Below are 26,973 nucleotides of genomic sequence, written 5' to 3' on the forward strand. Positions count from 1 at the left end.
GGAAACTGACTGTTGGTGGCACTGCTCACAACTCACATCTAAGACCATTAGGGCTCATTAATAGACCCTGCTTTACTTTCAGGGGTTACAAGTAAAAAACGGTGGGGTCCACTACATTACAGGTTTTTCAGACTCTTGGAATGTAGAAACAATAGTTAAATTAAAATAGACTGCTTTCTTGTACTGTCACCAGTTGTCTGTGACTAAATAGCCTCAACAAAATCAAATTAGAAAATAAAACAGTATAGCCACTCGTTATAAATCGTCATTTTCCAGCAGCAATTCCCAGTTCTTACTATTCTTAACATAAGGACTACTGAACCCTGCGTATTGTGGACTGGTGATATTAACTAATAGTGACAGATATGCATCTCTCTTAGTCCCGTACCAACCCCTCCTCCCCTCCCACCACACACACACACACACACACACACACACACACACACACACACACACACACACACCACTGTCAGAGAGCAAAGCCAATCTGCTGGATCGATTAAGTGAGAGCAGCAGAGCAGAAATGGCTGAGTGGAGAATTTCTCTGAGAGTCAGGAGGACTGGAGAGGGGCCACAGGATCACAACTTGACATAGGTGAGCTTTAATAAAGACCCAAAGGTAGATTTAGAAGGTCTAAGAGACCTCCAGGTTCACACTTATCACAGATCATCACCTTCCTCCTTCACAGTGAGGCGTCATCCTGGAGCTGAGAAGGCAGTTTAGGTCTTGATGCCTCCAACACAGTTCAGGTTTTAAGCTATGGTCCCCCCCCCCCCCCCCCCCCCCCCCCCCATAAAAAGAACAAGCCCCTAACCCTTAACTCACCAAACTCTCTCCCACTACCATCACCACTGCCACATCACAGAGCTATTTTAAGATCCTCTGACAGGTTTGATATCTTCTGCTGTGCTAACACAAAGAAAATGGGATCGATAGATGATCTGCTTCATTCATTATTAATCAGGGCGGAAAGCTGGAGGGGTGGGAAGTGCGGGAGACAGAAGTAGAAAGGTAGGGGAGACAGGAAAGAGAGCAGAAGATCGGAGAGAGGACAGAGGGGTGGCTGGGTAATAGAGGAGATTAAGAAGAGAGAGCCCTGCTTCTTTGCATCTCCCCCAGGACCATAGCAGGAATGTTAGGCTGACAATGGATTTAGTCGCCAAAATACCCTTCAGCTCAACCTCTGGAATGACACCAGTGATAACCCCTCTCCCCAGATATCTTATAATTACCTCAATTAAATGAAATGAAATTGGCCTAATGACAGTACCCACTAGGGCTGCACGATATGAGGAAAATCTGCAATAACTTTGAACATTTTGATAACTATATTACTTGCGATAAATAAATAGACATTAAAGTGTACTCAGTTCTTCCTTTCTCCTGCTTTCAGTATTCTGCTAAATTACAACAAATTGCAGGTTGAATTAAAAAAAATAAAAGGAAATAATTTCCAGCATTCTTTGATTCAAGATATTGAACATTGAATTAAATTTGAAAAAGAAATGACAGTTACACTTTAAAGTGTAGTTTTCTACTGATTTCTTCTTTCAGCTAACACAGAAAATCTCTGTCTTTTGCAATATGTTTCAGCCTTTCGCGATATGTTTATTGCACCAGTTAATATTGCAATGATGATAAATATATAATGTGCAACCCCAGAAGCCACATGTTCTGCATTCCACATGTCCGGTGTCAATGACAATACAAATTGAATTGAAAAGAAAATGACACAGAGAAAACAGACAAGACAATAAAAAATAAGGTCCTGACAAAGTGATTTGAAGTGATTTTTCATGATTAACTTCTATAAGGGTCTATATACCTGTCCCTTGCTGGTACAAATATGGTGCTGTAGATACCCCCATCTCTGAAACCCACCTTGAGGTAACCTCCAGACCTCAGCAGAAATACAAAGACCACCCAGGGTGTACTGACTCAACACATCACTCAAACCACCAGATTTACCTGCTCACATGAATAATTGTTGAGGATGTGTTGAGGGCTGCACATTTTTAAGAGTGATGGGGAAATATTTCCATTGAAATGGTGAGGTGCCTGGACTAGAGATTCAATTAAAACCTGTTCTTCTTTCTTTCTTTTTTAAACTGTGATTCATTCAGAGACCCGGGTAGCTTTCCTTACATGTGTCTCAAGCCAAAAATGAACTGAAATAAAAGCTGACGAGAAAGGTAATTTGTAGCATCCGTGCTGAGAATCCCCAAGAAGGGAAGAACCTTTTTATGATGCAGAGCAGTGTCCCGACCAACCCACCCCACCCCCAGCCCCCACCCACCCACACACACCCGCACCACCTTCTTCCTCATCCCTCGTGTCTGATTACATCTATTCTACCTGCTCCAGGAGGCTTAACTCCCCATGCCACCATGCACTGGGATTGCACTCAACCACCAAATAAGGACAGTGAAGCACAATGACACACACTCAAAGGACAAGAGTTCCTTAAATCTGACAAACATCTTTCCCCTCATTTAACTAGGATATAAGAATAGGAATGAACGTTCTGACTGAAAAGATAGTGAATCCATGAAAAATATTTAATATCTTGTTTACTCTGATTTCATCATGCATGCCACACAAATATGAAATCAGAACCAATGCCTCTGAGAAAACCGCTCCACATGTGGAATTCATAACACGTTTTTAGCATTTGTGACGTGCAGTTGTTTGCAGTCCCTTATTTAGACAGCAGGGGTCACAGTGTCATACATGCCTCCCGCATGTATTGGCTGTTCCATCAGCTCCCAGCGTAATCTATAGGAAGCTTTGAAATCTCCCCAGCTGCTATAATCCCACCGTTTAAATTTTCTTTATTTTTTATTTCATAATACTGCATTACTCCCGCAGCAGCAATCCACCCACTAATATGACAACATGAAAAATAAAGCTCATTCACAACAATCCTCTGTTATGTATACACAGACACATGCCCATAATCTGTGTGTGTATGTCTGTAGTGTACGCAACGCAGAACAGCACCAGCAGGGCATGTTGCTGATCTTGTTGCCACAACAGATGTGAATGCACCATGACAGGCCACGTTACATAAGTCAATAGACATAGGCGTAGACGTGCTGCTTATTAAGAGGGGTTTAAAAGAGGATGAGACTGGCAGTTAATACTAACAAAACACATGTATGGTTTGTCTGTAATGCTTTATGATAGCCCCAGAGAGGCACGGTGCAGAGTGGATAATAATGTGCTGGGACTCAGGGCTCTGCAGTGTTGACTGACAGCTGAAAGGCCCCTGTCAATATAATGTACCTGACAGAGGACTGGTGGATGACTTTCCCTCTTCGACCCTCAGTGACAGAGGTGAACGCCTGCAGTCCATATCACCCTGCTTTTCATTTTTTCTGGGTGAGACAGGACCCACAAAATGGTGGTTGATTGTGTATCACCATCGTCACCATAAATATTTCAAACATGGGCGAATCCAAAAGCATTCTGACATAAAACTGCGGAAAGATTTTGCGAGGAGAGTACCGGTACAGGGTCTATCATGAGCCAATTTAGAAAGAATAGGTTTTGCCTTCCCTAAGTGCTCTTAATAAGCTGGCTGACAAAATCTCTGTCCTTATCATTGCATTGCACTTCATCTCTTTTCTCTGGCTCTGGCCAATTATCCTTTCTTATGTCCACATTGTATCCTGTCCTGTGATAAAAGCAATGCTATCTCCTTGCTGGTGTTGTCCTGCATCTCAATGCAATCCTCCCATATCTAGAATAGAAAGGACATAGCTTTTCATCAATAGGTCTCACGCTCTTTCTCTTTCTTTATCCCTCTCCTTGTGTGTGTGTCTGTCTGTGTGCCTGCCTGTCTTTCTTTCTCACTTTCTCCATCACACACAAGTTCACAGGCCTACACTGATCACAAACAATCATTTTTATTTTGCTGTTGTCCTTTAAGTATTTCTTAATGCATTAAATTACTAGAAAAACTGTAGTTGTGTGCACTTCCAGACGAGAGCTGACAAATGTGAGAAACACGTGGTGATCTTTCAGCTTTGTAACTGCTGCTAAAACCCAGTTCCAAACCATCCAATCTAAATACGTCATGCCGGGGTTAGGGCAAAAGCATGATTTTTATTTTCATATCTCCATGTATTCTTTGTAGGGATGTCCCAATCCTGATCCCAGTCTGATCTGATACTTATTTACCTAAATGTCATGACTTTATTTGTTTAATTTTCTGATACATTTTTAACATACAGAACACGAATGTAACCTTAATTATAATTATACAATGTCAAACACAAGTGCAACATTTCAATTTAAAAAAAAACACAACCTTTGGAGCCCCTCAACACCACTGACATGCTGATTGAATATGTCAATACACATCATATCATATATGTCATAATATATCACTGAAATTACTCACAAACAATCCTGGGTTTAACACAGACATGTTTAATTATGCCCTGCCATCAAGTTACTCACAGAGTAACATTAGTCAAATGACCTTCTGCCGGCTTAACCGCTAAAATAGACGAACCGCACGTCACCTGATTGTTTTTTTTGTTTTTTTTTGGCTTTGCCTGGCTGATGCTCTTTTTTTCTATATATCGAGATCAGGGACATCGCTAATTTTAGTCATTTAGTGTCCAATCTAGTATGCCTCATATTTGATAATGTACAGTGTTACAGGGATTGCAACAAAGATTTGTTTAATTTAGTTAAACAATTTAGTTTTTTACATTTGTCAGGGACCATGTACTAGAAAAACATTTATCTCGAACAAAGAAAATAGATAGGTATTGTGACAGATTTAGCAACTTGCTAATTTCCATCTGCAGTCCCAGTGGAGCCTTTTAAAATGTATAATGGGCCAAGCACCTGCATGAAGGCAAATATTTACAATAACAGGCAGAGCCCATGTTTAATTCTTGATTGGCACAAAAAGGGCTTCTGTCAAGTAGCCTCCTTCAACACAGGCACTTTTCTTTCCCGTACGCTCTCTTTCTGTGTGTCTTTTGAGGAGTTTTTCAGAGCACATAGATTATAAAATGGGGCACGAATGAGCCAAGCTCTATTTTTATATCAGGATCAGCCATTTCCTGTTGTCACCTGCAGGCAGTGAGGCTGAGATCTATGTGTAAAACAAGGCAGCAGTGGACCTTGTCTGCTTGTTATATAGCCTGGCCCTACAACCTGACTACGATATGTGTGTGCTGGTAGTATGAGAGACGGATTCTAGGAAAAGCTGTGAGTAATTCAGGAGAAAATAGCATAATTACCACCATTAAGCAGCAGACGTGGCAATTAATGCAAGAAGAAGATAAAATAGCTGGAAGGAAGCAACTAGTCAGTCAACTCGGCCCCTCAGAGAGTGACAGTGATGAACTTATTTATCGTAAACGAAAACATTCCACGGCTGTTTTAACACACTCACTTGGCACGCTTTGAATGTAAACGCAAATATGAACATGCTGTCAGAGCACACAGACATGTATAAAGAACCATATCATGCCACCTGCACTCCCTCCTATGGTAGCAAATTAGCACATCAGATAGAGAAAAATATGCAGTCATAAAATCAAACATGCATGATATCACACAAGTAGACAGCGGTTCTGTTGTGCAGCACCTATACCAACTCATTCAGTGTGTGTGTGTGTGTGTGTGTGTGTGTGTGTGTGTGTGTGTGTGTGTGTGTGTGAGAGTAAGGTCAGTGTGGGAGGCAGTACATCTATTGACTGGTGCTGAAGAAATCCCTTTTCCTCTATGTTCACAGCCAAGTGAAGCAAGCCATCAAAGTCTAATGCATACCAAGCTGAGAAATACTGTATATTCCCCTTATTCATAAAAGGGCAATGACATTTATGTTTAGTGTAATTGTGTCTACATGAAACGACTCTATTGTGAAACGACTACTCTCTCTAACACCACCAATGCACAACAATAATAATATCTGTTTGTATTATTCTGATTAATTTATTTTTTCGTAAATGTAAAGTATGTAAATATTATAAAATATAATTCAGTAAATATAAAGCTATATTTACTGAATAAACTCTGTGTGTGTGTGTGTGTGTGTGTGTGTGTGGACATAATGACATGAGGACATAATGACAACAAGGGTGAAGAATTGTGAAGAATTTTTCTAAATATTCTCTACACAATCCAGTTTATTATACTGTATGTTTGTCTGCTGACCGTCTTTTTAGAGTTATATTATAGACTGAGTCTGGTCACTGTAACTTATAGCAATGTGTGTATAACTTTACTGCTATTGTTGTCTCATACAGAACTGGATAGATACAGATGGCAGCCAGTGAATTGTCACAACTTCCTTTAATAGCTATCCATTTGTATAACTATGTAACTATGGTTATGTGATTTGACACTGATAAGCTGTGTTATGAGCACTGTCCAATGGCTGATCAGAGTACACACTCTTAAACTGACAGTAACGCTGTCCACGGTGCCGATTAGAGTACACACTCTTAAACTCACAGTAACCCTGTCCAGGGTGCTGATCAGAGTACACACTCTTAAACTGACAGCAACGCTGTCCAGAGTGCTGATCAGAGTACACACTCTTAAACTGACTGTAACGCTGTCCAGGGTGCTGATCAGAGTACACACTCTTAAACTGACAGTAATGCTGTCCAGGGTGCTGATCAGAGTACACACTCTCAAACTCACAGTAACGCTGTCCGGGGTGCTGATCAGAGTACACACCCTTAAACTGACTGTAACGCTGTCCAGGGTGCTGATCAGAGTACACACTCTTAAACTGACAGTAACGCTGCCGTGGTGCTGATCAAACATGATTGACATGGACCTCCATGCGTCCTTACTGAAAAAAAAATGTACGTTTTAAATGATCTGACATGTTTTGGCCATTACGTCATGCTAAAGATATCACAAGCACTGCCCAAGATGCTGATCTGACTGAGTACCCTACTGACTGCGTATGAAGATGTTTTTTAAGCCAAAATATCCCAGATCAGTGAGCTGCCATTTTGCACTGGTGACATCATTTGGATCCAGAGTCTGTAGTGATCGTGGTTGGAGCCGCGGTATCACTGTATTGCGGGTCAGTCATAGCTGTCAATCATATACCCTCCTTTTCTAGCATCAAATAACTAATTAAAGCCAAATAATCAGAAAAATAAACACTTAAACCTACACCAATGTGAACTACCTACAGATTATTTTTAGTTTATTGTTAACCACATCTGCTAACATGCAAGGGACAGATTGATGACCCATACTGCAGCCAGTTAAAGGAGCTTTATATGCACATCACATAGGTGCAAGGATATCAATGTCAGTAAGGAAAATGTAGCGTCTGCACACTGACTCCAAGCCAAAAAAGTTTAATGACAAAGTTTCATCTGGTCAGAACATTTGGAAAATGGAAACCACACCCATATTTATACTGTACAACATGCACACCAATAGGCTGACAAGCTCTATGATTGCAGGTGTGGTTTTACCAGAAAGGCCAATTAAACAATCAGAAACCATTGACAATTGGCAAATCAATAAAGTACATAAAAAACACATAAAAAGGAAACAGTAACACATAATATCACAAATATCTTTTTTTTTTAAACAAATATTGAAAATCATCATGCCGTGCATCAGAATCTACATCACCTACATTCAACATATATTGTAATAGGTTATGAAATGGGGAAAATCTTGAATCTTTGTAATTGAATTGGGTCTTACAAACTTCTGAGTAAATCAGCACGGCCGAATCACATTTAAGAAGGAAAAGGAAAAAAAAGAAGAAAGGCACTAGTTATATACATAAATGTTTTTTCTTCTTCTAATTTTTGCAGAATATATGTCAAGGTCTACAAGAAAACACACACATATTTACGAATATAGGCAGAGCCATCATAATATAACCACCATTTCTATGTAGAGAAAATGTTTTATCTCATTCTCTTGATTCAGAACTCAAGGTTTGAGAGTCTGGAAAGTGAAACTATTAAAACACTTTGGAGAAATAAGGTACCTAATTGCCTCATCCTCTTGTACACTGCAGCCAGCCACTAGGGGGCAATCAAGATGTTTGGGAGCTGTTATTTCGTCCATCTTTATATAGAGTATTGGTATTATGATACCCTAAAACTAAAAGTTACTGATACTGAGGGTGGGCCGGTGTTTGATAATAAGCCAAACACTGGACTGGTTTACTGAATTTTATGACTAGGTGATCTTACTTGACTCAGCACCCCCACCCCAATGGAACACGAGACAGAAGGAACCCATGAATCAGAGTGTGGCGATACCAGTCCACATGGTGGTAGTAATAGTGCTCAAAGCCATGACCGTTTTAGTTTTTTGCCTTATTGCTTTTTTCTGTGCAGTTTTAGTTTTTTTGAGACTAACTCTCTCAGTAGCTGTAGCTTGTGTGGACACAACCGCACTTCGTGGTCAATATAAAAGAGCTAATCTACTGAAAAGCTATCTGCAATACAGGTTGTCAGTGCGGTGACGTCGTTGGCACAGGTTGCTGATGTAGGCTACTTTTCAATCTGCCAGAACTTGTCATAATAACAAATGCCGGTTCAGCCAGTTTGCATAAAATCCCACCGGTTTAAACTCGTACAACAACAGTTTGTACGGCCCAACTTTTGTGATTAGACAACCCACTGGGACTAGCACTGTCCTGTGCACAAGTGTTCTCACCAGATTCACAACCACATGCATTACATGCATTAGTTGACCACTAACAACGGAACTTAATCACAGTTGTTATGTGTTATGTGCACCTGGCACGTTTATTATAGTTATTATTATTATTATTATTATTATTATTATTATTAATTTTACTAAAATAACCAAAACAGGAAACAAATACAGATCTAAACAACAAAACAGAAACAGCCTAGCATGCATACTTGTCACGTTGCCATGTGCTCTGGACCCAAAATCTGTCAACAGTTCTTCCACTCAACTCTCACATCCACTCTCCATTCCTCTCTCCCTGTCTTTCCAAACCTAATTTGAATACTCCTGCTAGTAGTTGTAACAGGTTGTCACCCTCAAATCCAAAACGAGTAGAAGATGCAGCAATAATTGATATTTCTCCTCATCTGACTTCCATGTCAGTGATTCGGTCAGGTAATAACTTCTGTATTGTGCGGATGTCAGGACCATGCACATCAACACATGAAGCTTTAATCCCAACCTGAACACTGACATTCCAAGCCAAAACTAGAGCAATCACAATTGAGATTTAGTGTAACAGCAACATATACTTATTTTTAAATATATAATATGGTTGTTGAGGTACATGTTGAAATGGAAATTTAGTTTCTTCTATGTAACCATGACTGATCTGCAGGGTATACTTACCGAGGTATAGAGGTATCCTTCACTATTCATGGCAAGGTATAATCCCGTTTTAGCCCCCTGGATTGCCACAATACGCAGTCCCACCGGTATTAAATTGAACTGTGCTGAATTGGGGAATACAGTAGGAGAGATAGGGTATGATAAAGAGTGAGGTGGAAAAAGTCAGAGAAGATTGTGAAATCAAACTTCAATACAGAGTCTGCTTTTTATGTCTTCATTGTATTTGGCTGAATGGCTGTACTGTCACAGCTGCATGCTATATCTCTCTTAAACCCAGATGCTGTGACTTCTCAGTCTGTTTATTCAATCATGAACACTATGTCACCTCCGCTATATTTTACATTGCCACACCAAATAGAGCTTAGGTAGGTAGATACAGTACCTGGATAAAAAAAAAGAACTAAACCTATCAAGAAATAATATAGGTTTTTAAATGAATACATTTTTAAAAATTCTGCTACCATCTTAAAAATGGCACGTCTGAGACCGGAAGGTCCAAATAGGCAAATACAAATAGATATATATCTTTGTATATAGGAAGACAACACTGCATAGTTTCTGGTCTAAAACCAAAGTCAGATTGCTAAAGGTCAGGATGAACATTCAATCATCTGATGGCACGATGGCAGTATGCCACTTAGAAGCACTTCAAACTCAGCTAGCAGCTTTTTATGATTTATAAACTTTAAGTACTGAGTTTTGGATCCAATACGAATTAGTATACGTAACTTAAAACTCAGTATAGATGGCTTGTAAGGACGAGTACATTAAATTACCAAAGTTTGTCAGTGTGACGTGATGTACCTTCATATTAACCCTTGTGTTGGCCTCTTGGGTCAAAAAGAATAACACCTATTTTCATTTTTTACCCTTTTTTTTAATATTTGACATTTTCAATGCTTTTTGTGGAATCTTTTTTCGTGGTAATTCGGTTAAAAAGAATGCTGTGTTTTTGATGTAGACATTTTGAAAAGGGGTCAAATTTGACCAGAGGACAACATGAGGGTTAAAAGACAAAAATAACCGTACAAACTGGAACAAATTTGACATGAGCTGTCAAAATCCTAACTTTTACTTTGAATCTTCAGCCACTGGGCCCCTGTAGCGTAGTGTGACAGCTGCTGTGGTTCGGTTTAGCTCAATGTGTAAAGGACTTAACTTGTACTTAACTTTGTCAAAGTTTGGAATTTTGGTTCCAATGAGGGCATGAGCTGTTCCATACTTGAGCTGTGTACGATGGTAAAAACCACACGTGTCACATGCAAATGGCTTCTACCCAGTTCCACTAGCCTAATTGGTGCTTGAGAGGTGACTGTGAATCATTTTTGACATTATGTAACACAGCCACAAGCATGCAGCAAGACATGTAGGCTATATACAGACACACACACTCACAAAATGAGCTGCTTTCATCTCTTGTGCTGTCCATGGTGCCGTCAGGCTGCATCTGCAGGTAGTATCCATGTTGGCTGTATAACCGAGTAACGATGCCTTTCAGCTGTGGCTCTGCAAGGGAGCACAGGAAAACCACATCGTATTAGACAGGTGCCACTGCCAGAGGTCCAGAGCAGAAATGATATTCACTGATTTTTGAACACTGGAAAAGGAAATGGTTAGTCAAATGTTTCAGAGTTTGAAGACACTAACCACAGAGGAGTTTTACTGTGTGCGATATGTGAAGTTAGAACGTGCTTTGTGTGTAATATCTAAAAGTTTAATTTTAGGTTTGTGGTTTCTGGTTGATCCACTGACTTTTTGTCATGCCATAATCAAGTCTAACAAAACTAATGGCATAATTATTAAGGCTGGGTTTAAAAAAATGATTTTCTTATTTAAATCAATTTTCAGTTGATTGATCCAAAATGGATTTATAACATCCAAGAATCAATCTTTTTCTGTATCATATGTAACGAGAAGACCTGAGGAATCCATTGGTACCAACTACGTCGTGCTAGCTTGGGGGTGTAATAAGAACCTTTCAAAGTCAGGCTGCATTTTGGCCAGGGAAAAACTAGCATGGCTATTTTCAAAGGGGTCCTTTGGTCACCTCAAGATGTCTGAATGAAATGTCAATGTCAATACTCAATGACTGTAGAGTATGTAAAGCTGCACTTTTGAATAATGCAGCAGGTTAGAGGGAACCTTGTACAATTGTAGAATCTGTTTCATACCCAAATTAATTTGGCATTGTAACTGAAGTTTCCCTAACCTAATTTTTATTGACTCAAACATAAAATTGACCTTGTGAATTGGAATTGAATCGATTCAGAAAATCATTGATGTGAGACCCAGCCCTAGTTACTATCATGGTCAAAGTTAACAAGCTTATGTTAGCATGCTAATTTAACAGTAATATTTTGAATACACTGAAATACATAGGTTAAAAGATACTTAAGAATGTAAATAAAAGTATAAGTTCAAACTGATGAGTTAAAATGCTGTAATTCCTTGCACTGCTTGGTTAAAAAGATGGTCCTTCATTTCTTTATTGAGTTAAAATGCTCCATGATCTGTAGATTGGTAATCCATTGCTCCATATCGTAACATCATGCAATAGCAAATTGGTCTAGAAACATTACAAGCCAACATATACAGTGTCAGGTATGGTTACATGCAATATCGTTCAGCGACTTCATTTCCAGAACATGAATATCAAAAGCAAAAAAAATTAAAAAAAATCAAGTCACATGAAAGGCCTAATGGGCAGCAGTGTAACGTCTAGGGAGTTTTCCCAGCGGGGAAGAATCCTGACAGAACAGATGATGATCGACTTGTGAAATCATTTCCATAAGAGAGGAAGACGAATCCACCTCACGGTACTACACAAGAAGAGAACACAGCTACTTATGCTGTGCATTTCTTGTTAAAAGTTAGATATTTCTCGCTAGAGGAGAGACCATTTTAAAATATTCAGCACAACAAAAAGAGAGTTTAAGCTATCAGTATTCAATAACAATTTCTTAGTTAATTAGTGAATTGCCCAAAGGTTCCATTTTTTGGACTAATTTACCTAACACTGGGAATGGAAAATAAAAAAGTAATCTAAGAAATCTGTAGTAGCTACTAATCAGTCCCTCCAGGATTTTGCAGACCTTTTTTGAGATTGTTGCGGCCCAAAATGCCTGATGTTGCGGGAGCTTTTGTAAAAAAATTGCAATGTTTTTTGTAAGTTTGTTGCAATGAAGTTGTGGGATAGTTCTTTAAAAATAAAAAAATAAAATTACTCTGGGCTGAGTTTTCCTAGTAACCACTTACCAAAAAGGCTCGGGAGGCTACAAATGTTAATGAAAATGGCTGGTGGTCTGTCTGTGGCTTGTTAATCTTTACATTGTTAGTTCATTCGCTGTCCTGGCCTGGGACACATTCATATGTTTGAGGAAGTACTCATTGGACTTTCACTTATCATTGCACTTACAATAGCGATCGTAGCTGTCCTCAATTTAGGTCATCCTGAACATCTCATCTCCGGTTTTTCCTGCATCCACCGTGTGTGTTTTTGTGTTTGTGTGTGTTTGTGTTTGCGTGCGTCAGTCGCGGGGGGAACTCAGCAAGCCCTCCCGCTGCAGACAGCTGCCAGGATCGAACACGTTACAGCCTACAATGATGTTAAAAATATAATAATAATATAATATAAAATGTATACAGGTTAGCAAGACGGTCTGAAATGTTTTGCACGATCTTTTGATGCACCATTTGTTGGTGGATGGGAGATGTTCAAGTAACACACGTCTTGTCTTCATAGCAGGAACAGGGAAATGAATATGGCAACGTATAAGTGACGTCAACCCGTTCTCACTCCCGCTTGGTCATTGGCTCTCAGAGTCACATGCTGATACAAAGTCTGGCACGTGGGACTGCTGGGATTGGTTGAAGTAAACTCCGGTTAAATTTGCTAAAAGTTGCAGTGATTGGACATAATTGCGAGTGGCACCAAGTCACGGTTATTGGTTGAATTTGCGTGAATTGGTGACATCATAACATTGTGAAATCCTAGAGGGACTGACTAATTACCCGATAAAGAAAAAGCATTTATAACTCAAGCTAAGACGTCGGCCCACTGGCTTGCTATCTTGAGTATTTTTAGCGAGGGCTGGGGCCATCAGAGAATGAAGTCAGGGGGGAGCGTTTGTCTGTCTCCCTCTAAATAAAAAAATATATAATCAAGGGGGCTGGGTGAACAGAGCGATTTAATGTTTTATGAGTGGAGTCCCTTCAGCCTACTTTGCGTTCTTTAAAGAAACAGACAGACTGACAGAATCTTCGCAGCAGCTCACAGACATTACTAGAAGCTCTCTCCATGTTGAGGAAATTGAATTTGCCCCCTGAGCTCAGCACCTCGCTTCCTCGGCCAAGCTCCTCCAACAGTGGTAGAGCAAGACACCTTGGGCAAGACACTGAACTGGCACCTTGTACGGCAGCCACGGCCACAGTGTATGAATGTGTGTGAATGGTGAATGGTTCCCGTACTATGTAAAAGCGCTTTGAGTAGTCGTTGAGACTTGAAAAGCACTATATAAGAACCGCCCATTTACATCTAAAGAGTGTCTTCAATGCAGCTTTAATAAGGGAGATGAAAGAGCAGTTTATGGCAGAGCCTGCGGAGGACTGAAGGCCATCTGGGAATCCCCCCCCCTTCTGCCAAACTTTGCCCATGCCCTTACTCACATTCCTCAAGGAGGGGCCGAGGGCACTGCTTAATCTGCATGTATTCTTCAGACTGGCAAAGGATGCAAGGAGGAGATCTGTAGGACTATTTCCCAGAGGAAGTGTGCCACGATTGAGGCATCAGTGAAACTGTGACCTACTCCCATTGTTACATGCAAGCATCTGCAGCACTCCGCTGTCCTTCCCTCTTTTAATGCGTCTTGTCAAAACATTTCAGTATCTCCCTCTACTTGCACTTTCTTCCTCTTTCTCCCCTTTTATATTTCCTGTTCTTTGAGTTATATACGCTTTCATCCAACTTAATAACTTCACACATCATCCAATCATGGCGGGGACGGCGTTCATTACTTGTTCCCACAGATGCAAAACAGAGACATAAGAGAGAGAGAGAAATAAAGAGAGAAGGCAGGATAAGAGTGACGTCTGTATGTGCTTGAGAAAAAACACATTTAGGCACAACTTCAATAGACTGATTGTTCAATAGGCTGCAATCAAAACCCCCATCCTTGGTGTCAGGGGCACTAAAACTAATGTTTCACTTAGCAGAGCTGGCTCCAACTTCAAAATCCTCATCCCAACGTACAATAAATTCTGAGTGTAATGAAAGCTCCCAGCAAAAACTATGACTGTTGGGTGTTACTGCAGCTGCATTAGAGATTCATAGAGCGGCTGTGGCTCAGTGGTAGAGCGGTTGCCTGCCAATCGGAAGGTTGGTGGTTCGATCCCCGCCCCTGCAGTCATTGTCGAAGTGTCCTTGGGCAAGACACTGAACCCCGAGTTGCCCCCGGTGCTGCGCATCGGAGTGTGAATGTGTGTGAATGTTTATCTGATGAGCAGGTGGCACCTTGTACGGCAGCCCCTGCCACAGTGTATGAATGTGTGTGAATGGTGAATGTTCCCTGTAGATGTAAAAGCGCTTTGAGCAGTTGTTAAGACTGGAAAAGCGCTATATAAATACAGCACATTTACATTTACATAGAAGATTTATGCCACCTTATTAACATACAAATATTGCAACTTTGGACTATTAGCCCCAAAGTCATATTTTCTAAGCGTTTGTGCTCTAGAAGTCAGTGTGCCTTCATTATATTATTGTGGTCATTTGGATATAATACTTTGGAATTTTTAATCTACACACATCGTTTGCTGCTGAGAAGTTGTTGAAGAGGTTCTAGAGATTTAGAACTTGGAGGTACATTTCAATAAGTGGTCCCAATAAGGTTTCATGACCTTCATTGTTATGCATTACTGAAAATCGACACAGGCACAGGTTTGTTCTGTCTCACTACGATCAACATACACAGCTGTGTTTGCTCGTACAACCAATTGTACATGTAATCTTAACTTTTTTCTTTACTCTTAATGTCTTATGATAAATGACATCTCAAACCTACGTCTGTGTGATTGATGTAATACAAATCTTGCATAGCCAGACCTACTGTATCTCCACAGTGCTGGATTATGGTCTGGCCACACCAGTGTATCATTTTGGGGAAATAATTGTGGGGGTTGTATTTCTTTAAATGTATCACAATCGTCTTAGGTTGTTCGAAGTAGAGGCCGACCGATAAAGGCTTTTTGAGGCTGATACCCATACAAATATTTGGTTATTAAAAAATCCGAAATGTCGATATATTGTCCGATATATATTAAAAAAATAGATAAATCCAGAAACGTGTTACAAAACAAACTGATTTCCCTAATATTAGTTATTTATGAGTTCTCACTAAAATAATATGATAATATTTTGTTTTATTGCCACAACAGAACACAGGAACATCAAAATATATTAAAGTTCTGATAAATAAAATGTAAACAAATACAAAGTTAAGGTATGAAACTTAAAGTCCTTTGAACACAAAAAGAAATCAGTGTTTCCAAGAGGGATGTTGTAGAGCGTCCTCTGGTGGACAAACTATGCACTGCCAACGCTCATAACATGGTCGACAGTCCGTTTTTTTATTTATCGGACTCATTTATTTGTCATTTTAAAAGATTCTGATGAATGAATATAAAAAAAATAAAAAATAAAGTATATTTATCAGCCGGCTCAAGTACTAAGCCCCGGATTCAGCATTAGTGCCTTTTGAAAAATAGCGGAGATAGTAGAAGGTTTTATCCCAGCACTGTACATCCAATAAATCAGACTAATTTAACATACAAAATCATTCTTATTCTTAGATTATTTTTTGGGGCATTTTTAGGCCTTTTTTTTTGACAAGACAGCTGAAGACATGAAAGGAGAGAGAGAGGGAGGAATGACATAAAGCAAAGGGCCGCAGGTCGTAGTTGAACCCTGGCCCTCTGCATCGAGGAGTAAACCTCTAAATATGGGCGTCTGTTCTACCGACTGAGCTATCCGGGCGCCCAGCAACTCATTCTTGATTCTGGTTTAGGGAGCCTGTTTCTATAGGATCGTGATTTTATGCTGCTGACCAGTTGCAGAGTTTGGGGCAAATTTACACCCTCCCTGCCACTTATTCATATCTCGCATGTCTGTCTGCGTTAAGCAAGCAGTTTGAATCGCTCTGAGCCACGGTCTTGGCCAAGAAAGGTGCCTCTGGTCATTGGAGTGGAAATTGAGCCCTTACGGCTTGTATGGACGTAAACTAGTGAGTTACAGTACACAACTTACTGTGGTTATGACTTCTGATGCCCAATAGTTTAGGGGCAGAGGAGTCCCGGGGCACGTCATAGATTTAACTTTTTTGGGGGTCTAGAAGACAGAATGACTGGATTTTCTCAGGAAAAAAGGAAAATGACCTTGGTTGTAATGAACACTATAAAATTGTTCCAGGATCAAAAGATAGTGTGACACAGTGACTATGCAGGTTGGTAAAGTCTATTCATGTGCCTGCTTCTTTGAATTTCGACTAGTTTCTATGCAGCCGTGTGAGTGAGTGTTTGGATTTAGTGCTAAGTTGCTCTTTAAAATGATTTTTCTTTCCATGTATGCTTGCAGCTAATGTGAAATCCTAAAGCTGTTATTTGATTCTAAAAGTTGAGTGCAGCAACAAGGCTTTTAACATGCAAATGAACAAAACTGCATAATCATAACACTGACTTGACTCAGTGTCATCTAATAGCAGAGATGTACTACATCCCCATGCGTATTCTGCCAACTGCTCCCCTCTCATCGTCCTGACAGCATGCCTGTGTCTGCATATTGTGTGTATTCACACACACACACGCACACGCACGCACACACACACACACACACACACACACACACACACACACACACACACACACACTTGTTCTGCCATTGTTGTTAAAGTTGCAGTGCGCTGGCATGAGAAGTGAATACAGCATCCCTCAACAAACACGCACAAACATTGTCCCCTAGGTAACACATATCTTTCCTCAAAGAGTTAAATAGAGTACATCACACAAACACGCACCTGCCAAAGTCAAATTTGTCTCTTGAAGGAGTTAAAGTTTGGAACATAAATATCTTTTCTATGAACAAGACCTAATTCTAAAAGTCTTCAATATTCTCTTTCCTTGGAATGTTTAATACCATACATGATATTGGATCCCAGAATTTGTTTTTGTTCCTTTTAAACCTTTTTTTAAGATTATTTTTTGGCCATTTTTTAGGCATTTTGTTTACAGGACAGCTGAAGAAATGAAAGGGGAGAGAGAGGGAAGAATGAATTGCAGCAAAGGGCCACAGGTCAGAGTCAAACCTGGGCCCGCACCATCGAGGAATAAACCTCCATAATCGGGCGCCCGCTCTACCAACTGAGCTACCCGGGCACCCCTTTAAACCTTTTTACCCCTGCCTGAGGGGATAAAATAGAGGGATACTTGATATATTTTGTGTTGCACTTAAAAATAAAGTTAGGGACCTCAAACACATGAAAACATAAGACAAAGTCGAAGCAGCAGAATCCAAGTTATTCCCGACTTTTAGTATCAAGTTTGATTCAAGCTTGATCCTACATTTACTTATAATGCAACTGGATAGGGTTAGGGTTCATAAGACCTTACCTGCTTCCTAGATGCACACTAATTTTGAACCCCACAACTTCTATTTTCAGTATGAAGCCCAAGCTGTCATCATGTGTCTGTATAAATGAGGTCAATGCACATAAGAACCCAAGGTAATCACTTCATGCATCACGGCTGCCATTATCGGGGTCATTCTAACCCTAAAGTTCAGAAAGCTCCACCCAGAGCCACAGACATTATACGAGTATGGTCACAGACTATGAAGTCCTCCTTGTGATGACCATACTCAACTTCATGTGTAAAAGCACTGGCCCCTTTAAAAATGAATGGTTTGTGTCCAAGCAACATAAGAGTGAGCAATCATTACTTTCTTCCCCCTTCATAAGCCTTTGGGAAGTACTCTGACACTGTGACACACTGTGACAGCAGTGTCTACATCTTGTGAGATTAGCAAAGCACACAGAGCTGTTTACATGAGAAAGAAGCCTGTTTGTATCACGAGGATACGTAGTGTGCTCATGTAGTCTCTACTGCTCCACAGGGGTAAACAGAGAAGATGATAACTCGGAAAGCTACTGCCTCAAAGGTCATGTATAGTGATTTGGGTATGTTAGGGCATTCTTTTATTCAAACAGTCACAGCAAATATTATGTGACAGGGCCAAAAGCAGTCACGGTTTTATGAGACAAACATATCTAATGTTTGAAGTAATGCAGTGGTGGAAAGTACCTAAGTACTGTCCTTAAGTACAATTTTAAAGCACTTGTACATAATATTTAGGTTTTTTTTGTGCTATTTCCTCATTTTAATCCACTACATTCAGAGCACAATGTTACTACAATGTCCTACACATATCCATCAATAGTTTTTAGATTCATATTTTACATTAAAATAATCTTATTAAAACTAAATGAGTGGCTTCTATCAGGGTCTTTTGACCACTTCCAAAGAAGCAGGGACTAGTAATGGTCTCTTTTCACATTTCTGTTGTCTTTGAGTTGTTAGCCGTTCCATTTAAAAAGGCCTAACTGTTGAAGGCAAAAAAACAAACAATGTTTTACAAAAAAGACCAAAGGACAACTACAAATTTATCATCTTTTGTAAATCAATGATTTATCTTATGACCCCTCAGATTTATCTTGTGACCCTTTGGAGAAGCCCAACCCCTAGGTTGGGAACCAGTGGCTGGTACCACTATTTTTCTATTAGTAGCATTAGTATTTTTAAATTTTGATACTTCAAGTAAATTTAGCTGATAGATCATACAAAAAGTACCTAAACATCTACTTAAGTAATATTTTAAATGCAAGACTTTTACTTATAGAGTATTTTATGTATGTGTTCATACTTTTACTTAAGCAAAGGATCTGAATACTTCCACCACTGTTAAAATATGCTAAAAAGTAGTCCCATGCAGTGTAGTGCTGCATTGATTTATTGTCATTATCGAGTACTATTAGACTATTTATTCGATACATTGTTTTGTCCATGAAATGTCAGAAATCCTTATAATTTCTCAAATAGTTTGTTTTATGTGGCTAACAGTGAGACGTTTTTCTCTGATACTGTATGAACTGATTTTCTGTCGATCCACCAATCGATTATCAACTGATCTATACACTAACTTGAGTGCATCATAAATGCGTAACAGTTCACAAGAGCCCTGGCGATCTGACATCAATGTAACACAACAATGTGAGTATGAGGTCGTCGGTGTTTGGTGTTTTTTGCCCCCAACATCCTCTTCCAGGCAGAGCAGCAATGGTTATGTTCAGGGTGAAGGCTAGGGTTAACGGCCTGGAAGGCGACGTTGGAGGCGAAAAACACATCGAGCAAAGTCGTCCTGAGGGGTTGAAAATAATATAATAGCCATGGTTCAAGACAGCCTTTTGAATAAAATGCTTCAAGGACATGACCAAATTAGAACTGCAAAGATTAATCCATTAGCTGTCAACTATTAATTGAATCACAATTTTGATAATCATTTCCATCAAGTTCCAACTTCTTAAATGTGAATATTTTCTAGTTTCTTCGCGCCTCTTTGACAGTAAACTTCTGAGTAGTGGATAAAACAAGACATTTGGGAATGTCATCTTGTTCTTGACGGAGACCATTTCCTGACATTTTATAGACCAAACAACTTATTGATTAACTGAGAAACAACTTATGATTCAACAATGAAAATAATGGTTGTTTGCAGCCCTAGACTAAATGGGGAGTAGTTACACATTAAAGTCTGGTGGAAAATGAAACTTGTTGTTTTCAGGGTGAAGGAAAGCATGTTTACCTTCCGCTCCGATGAGCAGGCTTAGATTCCCAAGTCATACTTAGTTTTCTCCTGTGACAAAATATTGCATTTAGATCATGACTATACACTAAATAACAAAAAAAACTGCTCTCTTGAGCCAATCCAGACGGCTCAAAATCATGATTATTCCTAATGTATCCTGTCTGGTGTGAGTCATCCACTGTGATGTGCCTCCCTGTTTTGTAATTAAAAGAACAGCAGGGGCTGTACATTATCTTTCAGGGTGAGCACACTTACATCTGTCTTGCAGAACGTTCCCTACCTATGCCAGAAACAGGACCTGGAGCCTCCACTGTCCTGGGTATTTCCCGCCGAGAAGAGGTGTGTGACTACATTCATCACTCCTCCTGGGACACGTGTGGGCTTGAGTGACAGAAAACATTCGCTGATCCAGCTCAGTGGAGTGTGGGTCAAAGAGAGCTCGTTGTCTGCTTTATGTACATCAGCGCACAGGTGTTGCCAGCATAGCCGACAACATGTTGACTCATCAGCAGGCCCATTTCCAAGTGACCTCTCCGCACATGAGAGAAAATATGACTCACAGTTGACAAGCGGAAAAGCAAATGTGTAGAGAGAGTGCCTTAAGGGATGTGGCTTCAAAATATACTATGTATGCACTGTAAGTCAAAGTCAAATTTTATTCTGCCAGTGTTGAAAAATGCTTGCAATATCCCATTCTATTGCATGCATTGTATGTGTAACTGGTATATTAATTATGTGTAACTGTTTTAAAGTAAAAGAAATACATCTTAAAGTGAACTTGTTAATGCACAAGTATCAAGGATTTCTCAGCTGACAGACGATTTCTCAGCTGATAGGCGATTTCTCGCGGTTTTGTTATGTTATGTTGGAGAAAAATATTTAATTTGTGGCTTTCACGCAGACGTAAACAGAATATTATCTAAGAGGTCCACATTTTGTGAAAGCGGTAGCGGTAGTAGTAGTGCCCCTCATCAATTTACATCCAGCACTGATAATCATTTTGAAAATCACCTGGGGTAGACTGGAGCCTGGTGTTACTATACAGCCATTCAGATAGCAATTATGTGTGCGTCTGTATAAATGAGGTCAATGCACATAAGAACCCAAGGTAATCACTTCATGCATCACGGCTGCCATCAAGGACACTTAAACCCTTTTCCACAATGTAATTGCTCTGAAAAATAAGCAATGGTCGAGGTGTATCGCTAATCAGTGTAGTGTATGGCTCGGTGTTAGTTATCATTACACTAATGTATTTATCTGGCTTGGTTTGAGCGCAGTATGTTGCTTGGTGAGCTCTCTCTCTCGCCGAGCTCCTCTTGATAAGGGTGGAGGTAATTACTGGGGCCCTGCATGACTGAGCAGCCAAGGGCATTTCTTCTTCTGCTATGACCGAACGAAGCAGCAGGGGTTTTCTTTGACTTATATTTTCAGGACTCCCTAACTCTCACCTATACCTTCTCATTGTGCTCCCTTTCACTGTCAGCTGCTCTCTCTATAGCTATTTGAGGATGCATGCATACTTACACTACACTACATGTGTGACTGCATGCATCGTGTGTGTGTAATGCATGTATGCAAGAAAGAGTGTCTCTTGTGTAGTGTTTGATTCTGTTCCTAAAAAAAAAGGAGGACATGGTTCCTCCTTTTTTTATTTTCCTAAATTGGGCCATGAGCTACAGTGCTGCTAGTACAGTAATTATCAACCTTGTGGGAAGATAGAGGGGGAGAGAAAGAGAGGAGCAGGAGAGGATGGAAGTCATGAAAGCTAGTTAACAACATGGAGGCAACTCTCAGGAATGCTCTACGTTTGGCCAGACATAAAAGAGGGAAGGATAGCAAGAGCAAAAGAAAAGGGAAACAACAGAGTGTGACAAGCAGTTGTGAGAGGTAGGGAGAGGAGATAGGGGAAGACAGGTTGAGGAAGCATGTTGTAATAGAGGAGGGATATGAGGGATAGCTGAACAAGGGCGAGGTTAAAGAAGAAAAAGGACTGAATTAGGTGTTTCCCATCACCTGCAGCTCCAACAATGGTCTCTACATTTGAATTCAAGGCTCCATAAATCATTTCATGTGACAATGGCAGCAGTTCACCTAAGTGAGACAGAGTTATTGCTGCTTATTAAATAGTGCTGACAAGAGCATGTCAAACACGAGCCGAGGCAAATAGAACTTGCGCGGCTCCCCTGACATACATTCAATATTCACATATGAACTTCATTATCGTTAGGACACATACACATCAGTGACAGTTAACAACATGCTCAGGACTGGGCCATCCATTGTGATGTGGAGCAACTGCATATACTACCTGTCAAAAGTTTGGGGTCACTTACAAATTTCCATTTCACTCCATTATAGACAGGATACCAGCTGATCTGGGTGGTTGGCTGATCTTTAATGCAATGTCTACATTTCCCATTATCAGCAACCATTCATCCAATGTTCCAAATGCTCATTTTGTTTAATAATCTGATATTATTTTAAAAAACTAACTAAGAAAACATTAAACAACCCTTTTGCAATTATGTAAGCACATAATGTAATCTGGAAACTGCTGCCCTGGTTAAACAAAACAAGGCAACTGATCTCAGCTGGGATTCTGTCTATAATGGAGTCCAATGGAATTTTGTGAGTGACCCCAAACTTTTGACCGGTAGTGTACATCAACCCCACAGCTTAATACATTCAGTAACACTACGGCACTGCATTTTATTTCTTAAGTTTAAAATATCACACATACTTGCATGTGCTTTCACATGAGCGCAAGACCAATGAGCCTAACCGATCCCCAACACACCTCATCTATTCTTTTCCCCCATGGACCCTCCAGCAGGGACACAAATAGGCACTTTAATGTATGCAGAACAAACAAACACAAACATTCCCCTGCACTCCCACAGGGGTCCAGACCTCTGTCAGATAGTGTGATAATCACACACGTAAACAAAGAACTGAGCTAAACAGCACAATGATGGACAACAAAGCATTCACAATCTGAACATGCATTGATTTGATTGCTGAAACACTTTGATCCAGCCCTGAGACGGTGGGCTTTTCCCACGCAGAAGAAGAAGAAAACCAAGTCGAGATGCCGTGGAGCAGCTTTGCATGAGAGGAGACAATCCATTGTAGATTCCAGCAAAACACTGTGTGAGGTTAAGTTTAGCTGACACCGTTTCGATTGTCACACAGCTGCATAGAAACATACAGATACGCAAAGATGGCACATAAATAGATTTCCATCAATGAAGATATGGTACACATATGGAAACATGCATGCCAGTGAGCAAAACGAGATTATCCATAAAACACAATAGGTTTTTCGAAAAGTCTGCATTTTAAGATGAGGTCTGGATAGAATTGTTATTTTCATGAAATATTTCCAGTACTGAGCTATTTTTTCTCATTAAATTTTATATATATATATATATATGAGGTTTATGTGTGTATATTTCTTTTTAACTAATCCACCCGATTAGTCACTGCCACTTGCCGTTTTCTGATTCAGGATTGAATTGAGCAGCTGGATGTTTTTTTTGGAGTAGAGGGAGCGCAGGACTGGCAGCTGCAAGTGCATCCTTCGGGACAGCCGAGGGATGCCCATCTGTACTGGAGCATTGGTCAGCAGTGTGAAAGCTGGTCTGGTGCCAGTCTCGAGTACTCCCTTCGCTCTATCCTAACGACCTCTTACAGCGTGTGGGGCTCTACTATTGATTTAACGATTCAGACCTCTAAAGGTCATCACATGTAAATGAAAGAAAGAAAATCTTTTTTTCTCATTGATGTACTGCATGTCCCACGTCTTAGTTGCACTTGCCACAGCGCAAAGTACTAAAATACGGCTATTATAATGAAATGGTGCTTATTATTCGGGAACTGGGGAATTTCAAATGTGGCATGATGTAGTCAGCTCTCTCTTGCAAAAGAGATATTGATCTCAAGGAGATGACCTGATTAACTAAGTTCCTATACATAGAGTGTATAAAATGATGGATGGCTTGGCAGCTCCCCAAATGAAGCCAAACATCTGGATTGCCTCCTGGTGGCTGGCTGCAGTATAGGTAAAAAACCGCCCGCCCCCTCCATATTAGTGGATAGGCCAGGGACCAAACTAAAAAAATCAAAGTACACGTCAAATACATTGTTCACAAAGAGGGTTTATGTCATTATAGGTTGTTTATATCACACTTTTGTTTGGTCAAGTATTCATTATTCTGATATATTTGATTTTAAGTATTTATTTGATTCTATAAAGACGGCGTGAGACGTCATGATTGACAGCTGTGATTGACTTGCGCTTGGTCGGGCGTGTGTGTGGGCAAGTTTTTAATAAGCCTGATCAAGATGGCAGTGTCCGTATCGGGGATTTTTTTTGGCTTCACTTTTGTACAAAAGGAGGAAGTGGAGACGCGTCCATCTTTATTTGCAGTCTATGGTTATTTATGAGGTACATTTGTCATGGGTGATAACACTAATAAACTGGATTCTGCCCATTTCAACAGAAATTAGTAGTAGTTTCAGTAAAATATTATAATTACATTTTTGTAGTGTGTACAGGCTTAACAATGTTATCCATGGCACTGTGTACATTAAAATAGTTGTGAACGTGTTTTTGGGTGTTGCCCGTGTTTTTGTTTTAATCTTTGACCCACTCACTGATTGTTTTCATTTCATCAAAATTAACTGGATCATTTGGTTGCCTAAAAATGTCCTGTTCAGCAACACAACTAGGGTTGCCCCTAATGATTATTTTTGTCATAGATTAATGTAACGATTATTTTTCAATTAGTCAATTAATCTAACGATTAACTTGCACATTATTCAAAAGATTTTTTAACTGAACTTTGGAGAATCAGTATTTTTTGTTACCTATTTTTGACAAAAAATGACTATGACATGGATTTATTTCATCACTGGAGTATTATGCAGTCAAGATAATCAGTGGCAAATGTATTTTTGCATCAGTGTGGCGCAAGGAAAATAATGCAGGGCTTAAGACCTTTTCTCCAGTCACAAGTGTAGATCACAGCGTTATGCAGTGGACTAATCGTGTCCCCCTAGCGTTTAGCTTAGCACAGCCGTAATCATAAACAACGCAGGCTTGGCCAATTGTCACATCCCCAAAAAGATTTTGAGGCCTGTATTGCCAAATTTGAGGCTTCAAAAGGGCAGTCCACAGTCCAGTGGGTCATGTCCAGGATGCTACATCCACTATTTTTACACTGTATGGTACAAATGGACACATCTTTTTGATATCTTATCAAAGTACTTGGTTCCTGTGAAGTACATCTGCCATTCATGGCCCTCCTCCTCTCATATCCTCTCTGCCTCTCCCTGTCTTCTCATCATTACCTTTATAGATGTCCTCCATCTTGACTGTCTTTCTCTTATTAGAGGTAAATTCAATCTGTCCTTGTCAGCTTTAATCAAAGCCCCCACAGATTCAAATTTGCAGGTATGTGTGGGAGGTTAAGGTGGTTTCTTCAGGACGACAGGAAACAAAAATGATGTTCTTATACACACATCCCTCCACCTCCTCACTTGGAATAAGATTTAAGGCCATTGTTAACCGCCTCTCCACAGCTCAGTATCTATTCACAAGCCAACTCGAAACTCTAACTGCAATAGTACTCAGAAAGAGTCACTGATCCCCCTGATCCCTCATGTCCTTTGACTTTATGGTCTATAGAACATCTGCAAACAAGAGACGGAAAGTTAGATAAACCTTCAAAATTAAAGGAATACATAAGTATACAATAAATCCCTTAATCTCTATTGGATTTTTACTTAATTAAAACAAGATGAAAGATTAGAGCTCAAAACTGCGTTGTTTCAGTGTGGTTTAATCTGATGTGTACATTTTATCTTAACAACTTGGTTTAAAAGTTAAACCTACCGTTAAAATGTAAAAACATCACTTTATAATGCGAAAACAGCATTAAAATGTGAAAACATAGCTGTATAACATGAAAACTTAGTGTTATAACGTGAAAACATAGCGTTGAAATGTGAAAACATAGCATTATAACATGAAAACATAGCTTTAAAAGGTAAAAACATAGCGTTTTAACATGAAAACATAGCGTTGTAACGTGAAAACATAGCGTTGTAACGTGAAAACATTGCGTTAAAATGTGAAAACCTCGCATTATAACGTGAAAGTTAGATAAACCTTCAAAACTAAATGAAATACATGAACGTACAATAAATCCCTTAATGTCTAAAGGATTTTTACTTAATTAAAACAATCTAAAAGATTAGAGCTCAAAACTGCGTTGTTTCATTGCGATTTAATCTGATGTGTACATCTTGGAGGAAGTTTAAGGGATTAACTTAATCACTTACTATTACTCATAGACAGCTGCATCCCCACCCTCGTCATCGGATACCACTGGGTACCAGATACTGTGTTAAAGTTCCCCTCTGATGAAACAAGGGTGGTTCAAAGCAGAAAATCCCCAGACGTTGGATGAACTCAACAGCAATCAGACACTAATCTTTTGTTTGTCTGGTCTAGATGCAGACAAACAGAAAGCTTTTGTTCCTTGGAACTCTCAAATTTCGATTAGGACTGGCTATCGTCAGCACTAAGCGGTGTCATGACACATTTACTCATTTTGGTTAGTAAGTTTAGAGCTGAGATGTGCCGGTTTACAGGTTTTACTAGATAGCCATCAGAACATGTATGAAAATATGGATGAGTGCATATACAGTA

At 39.8% G+C, this 26,973-nt stretch overlaps 1 protein-coding gene across 2 annotated transcripts in view; it reads right to left on the bottom strand.

Moving 5' to 3' along the window:
* fgf11b (fibroblast growth factor 11b) overlaps positions 1-26,973 on the bottom strand; it is a 39,828-nt gene that overhangs the window by 4,588 nt on the left and 8,267 nt on the right. For both annotated transcript variants that reach the window (XM_034890239.1, XM_034890238.1), the window contains exons 2-3: positions 10,742-10,852; positions 9,347-9,450 (exon numbers count right to left, since the gene is read on the bottom strand). In XM_034890239.1, the coding sequence (XP_034746130.1) occupies positions 9,347-9,450; positions 10,742-10,852 (215 nt within the window). The remainder of the gene's footprint in view (positions 1-9,346; positions 9,451-10,741; positions 10,853-26,973) is intronic.

The sequence above is a fragment of the Etheostoma cragini genome, chromosome 13 (genome assembly GCF_013103735.1).
Source record: "Etheostoma cragini isolate CJK2018 chromosome 13, CSU_Ecrag_1.0, whole genome shotgun sequence".
Classification (NCBI taxonomy): Eukaryota; Metazoa; Chordata; class Actinopteri; order Perciformes; family Percidae; genus Etheostoma; species Etheostoma cragini.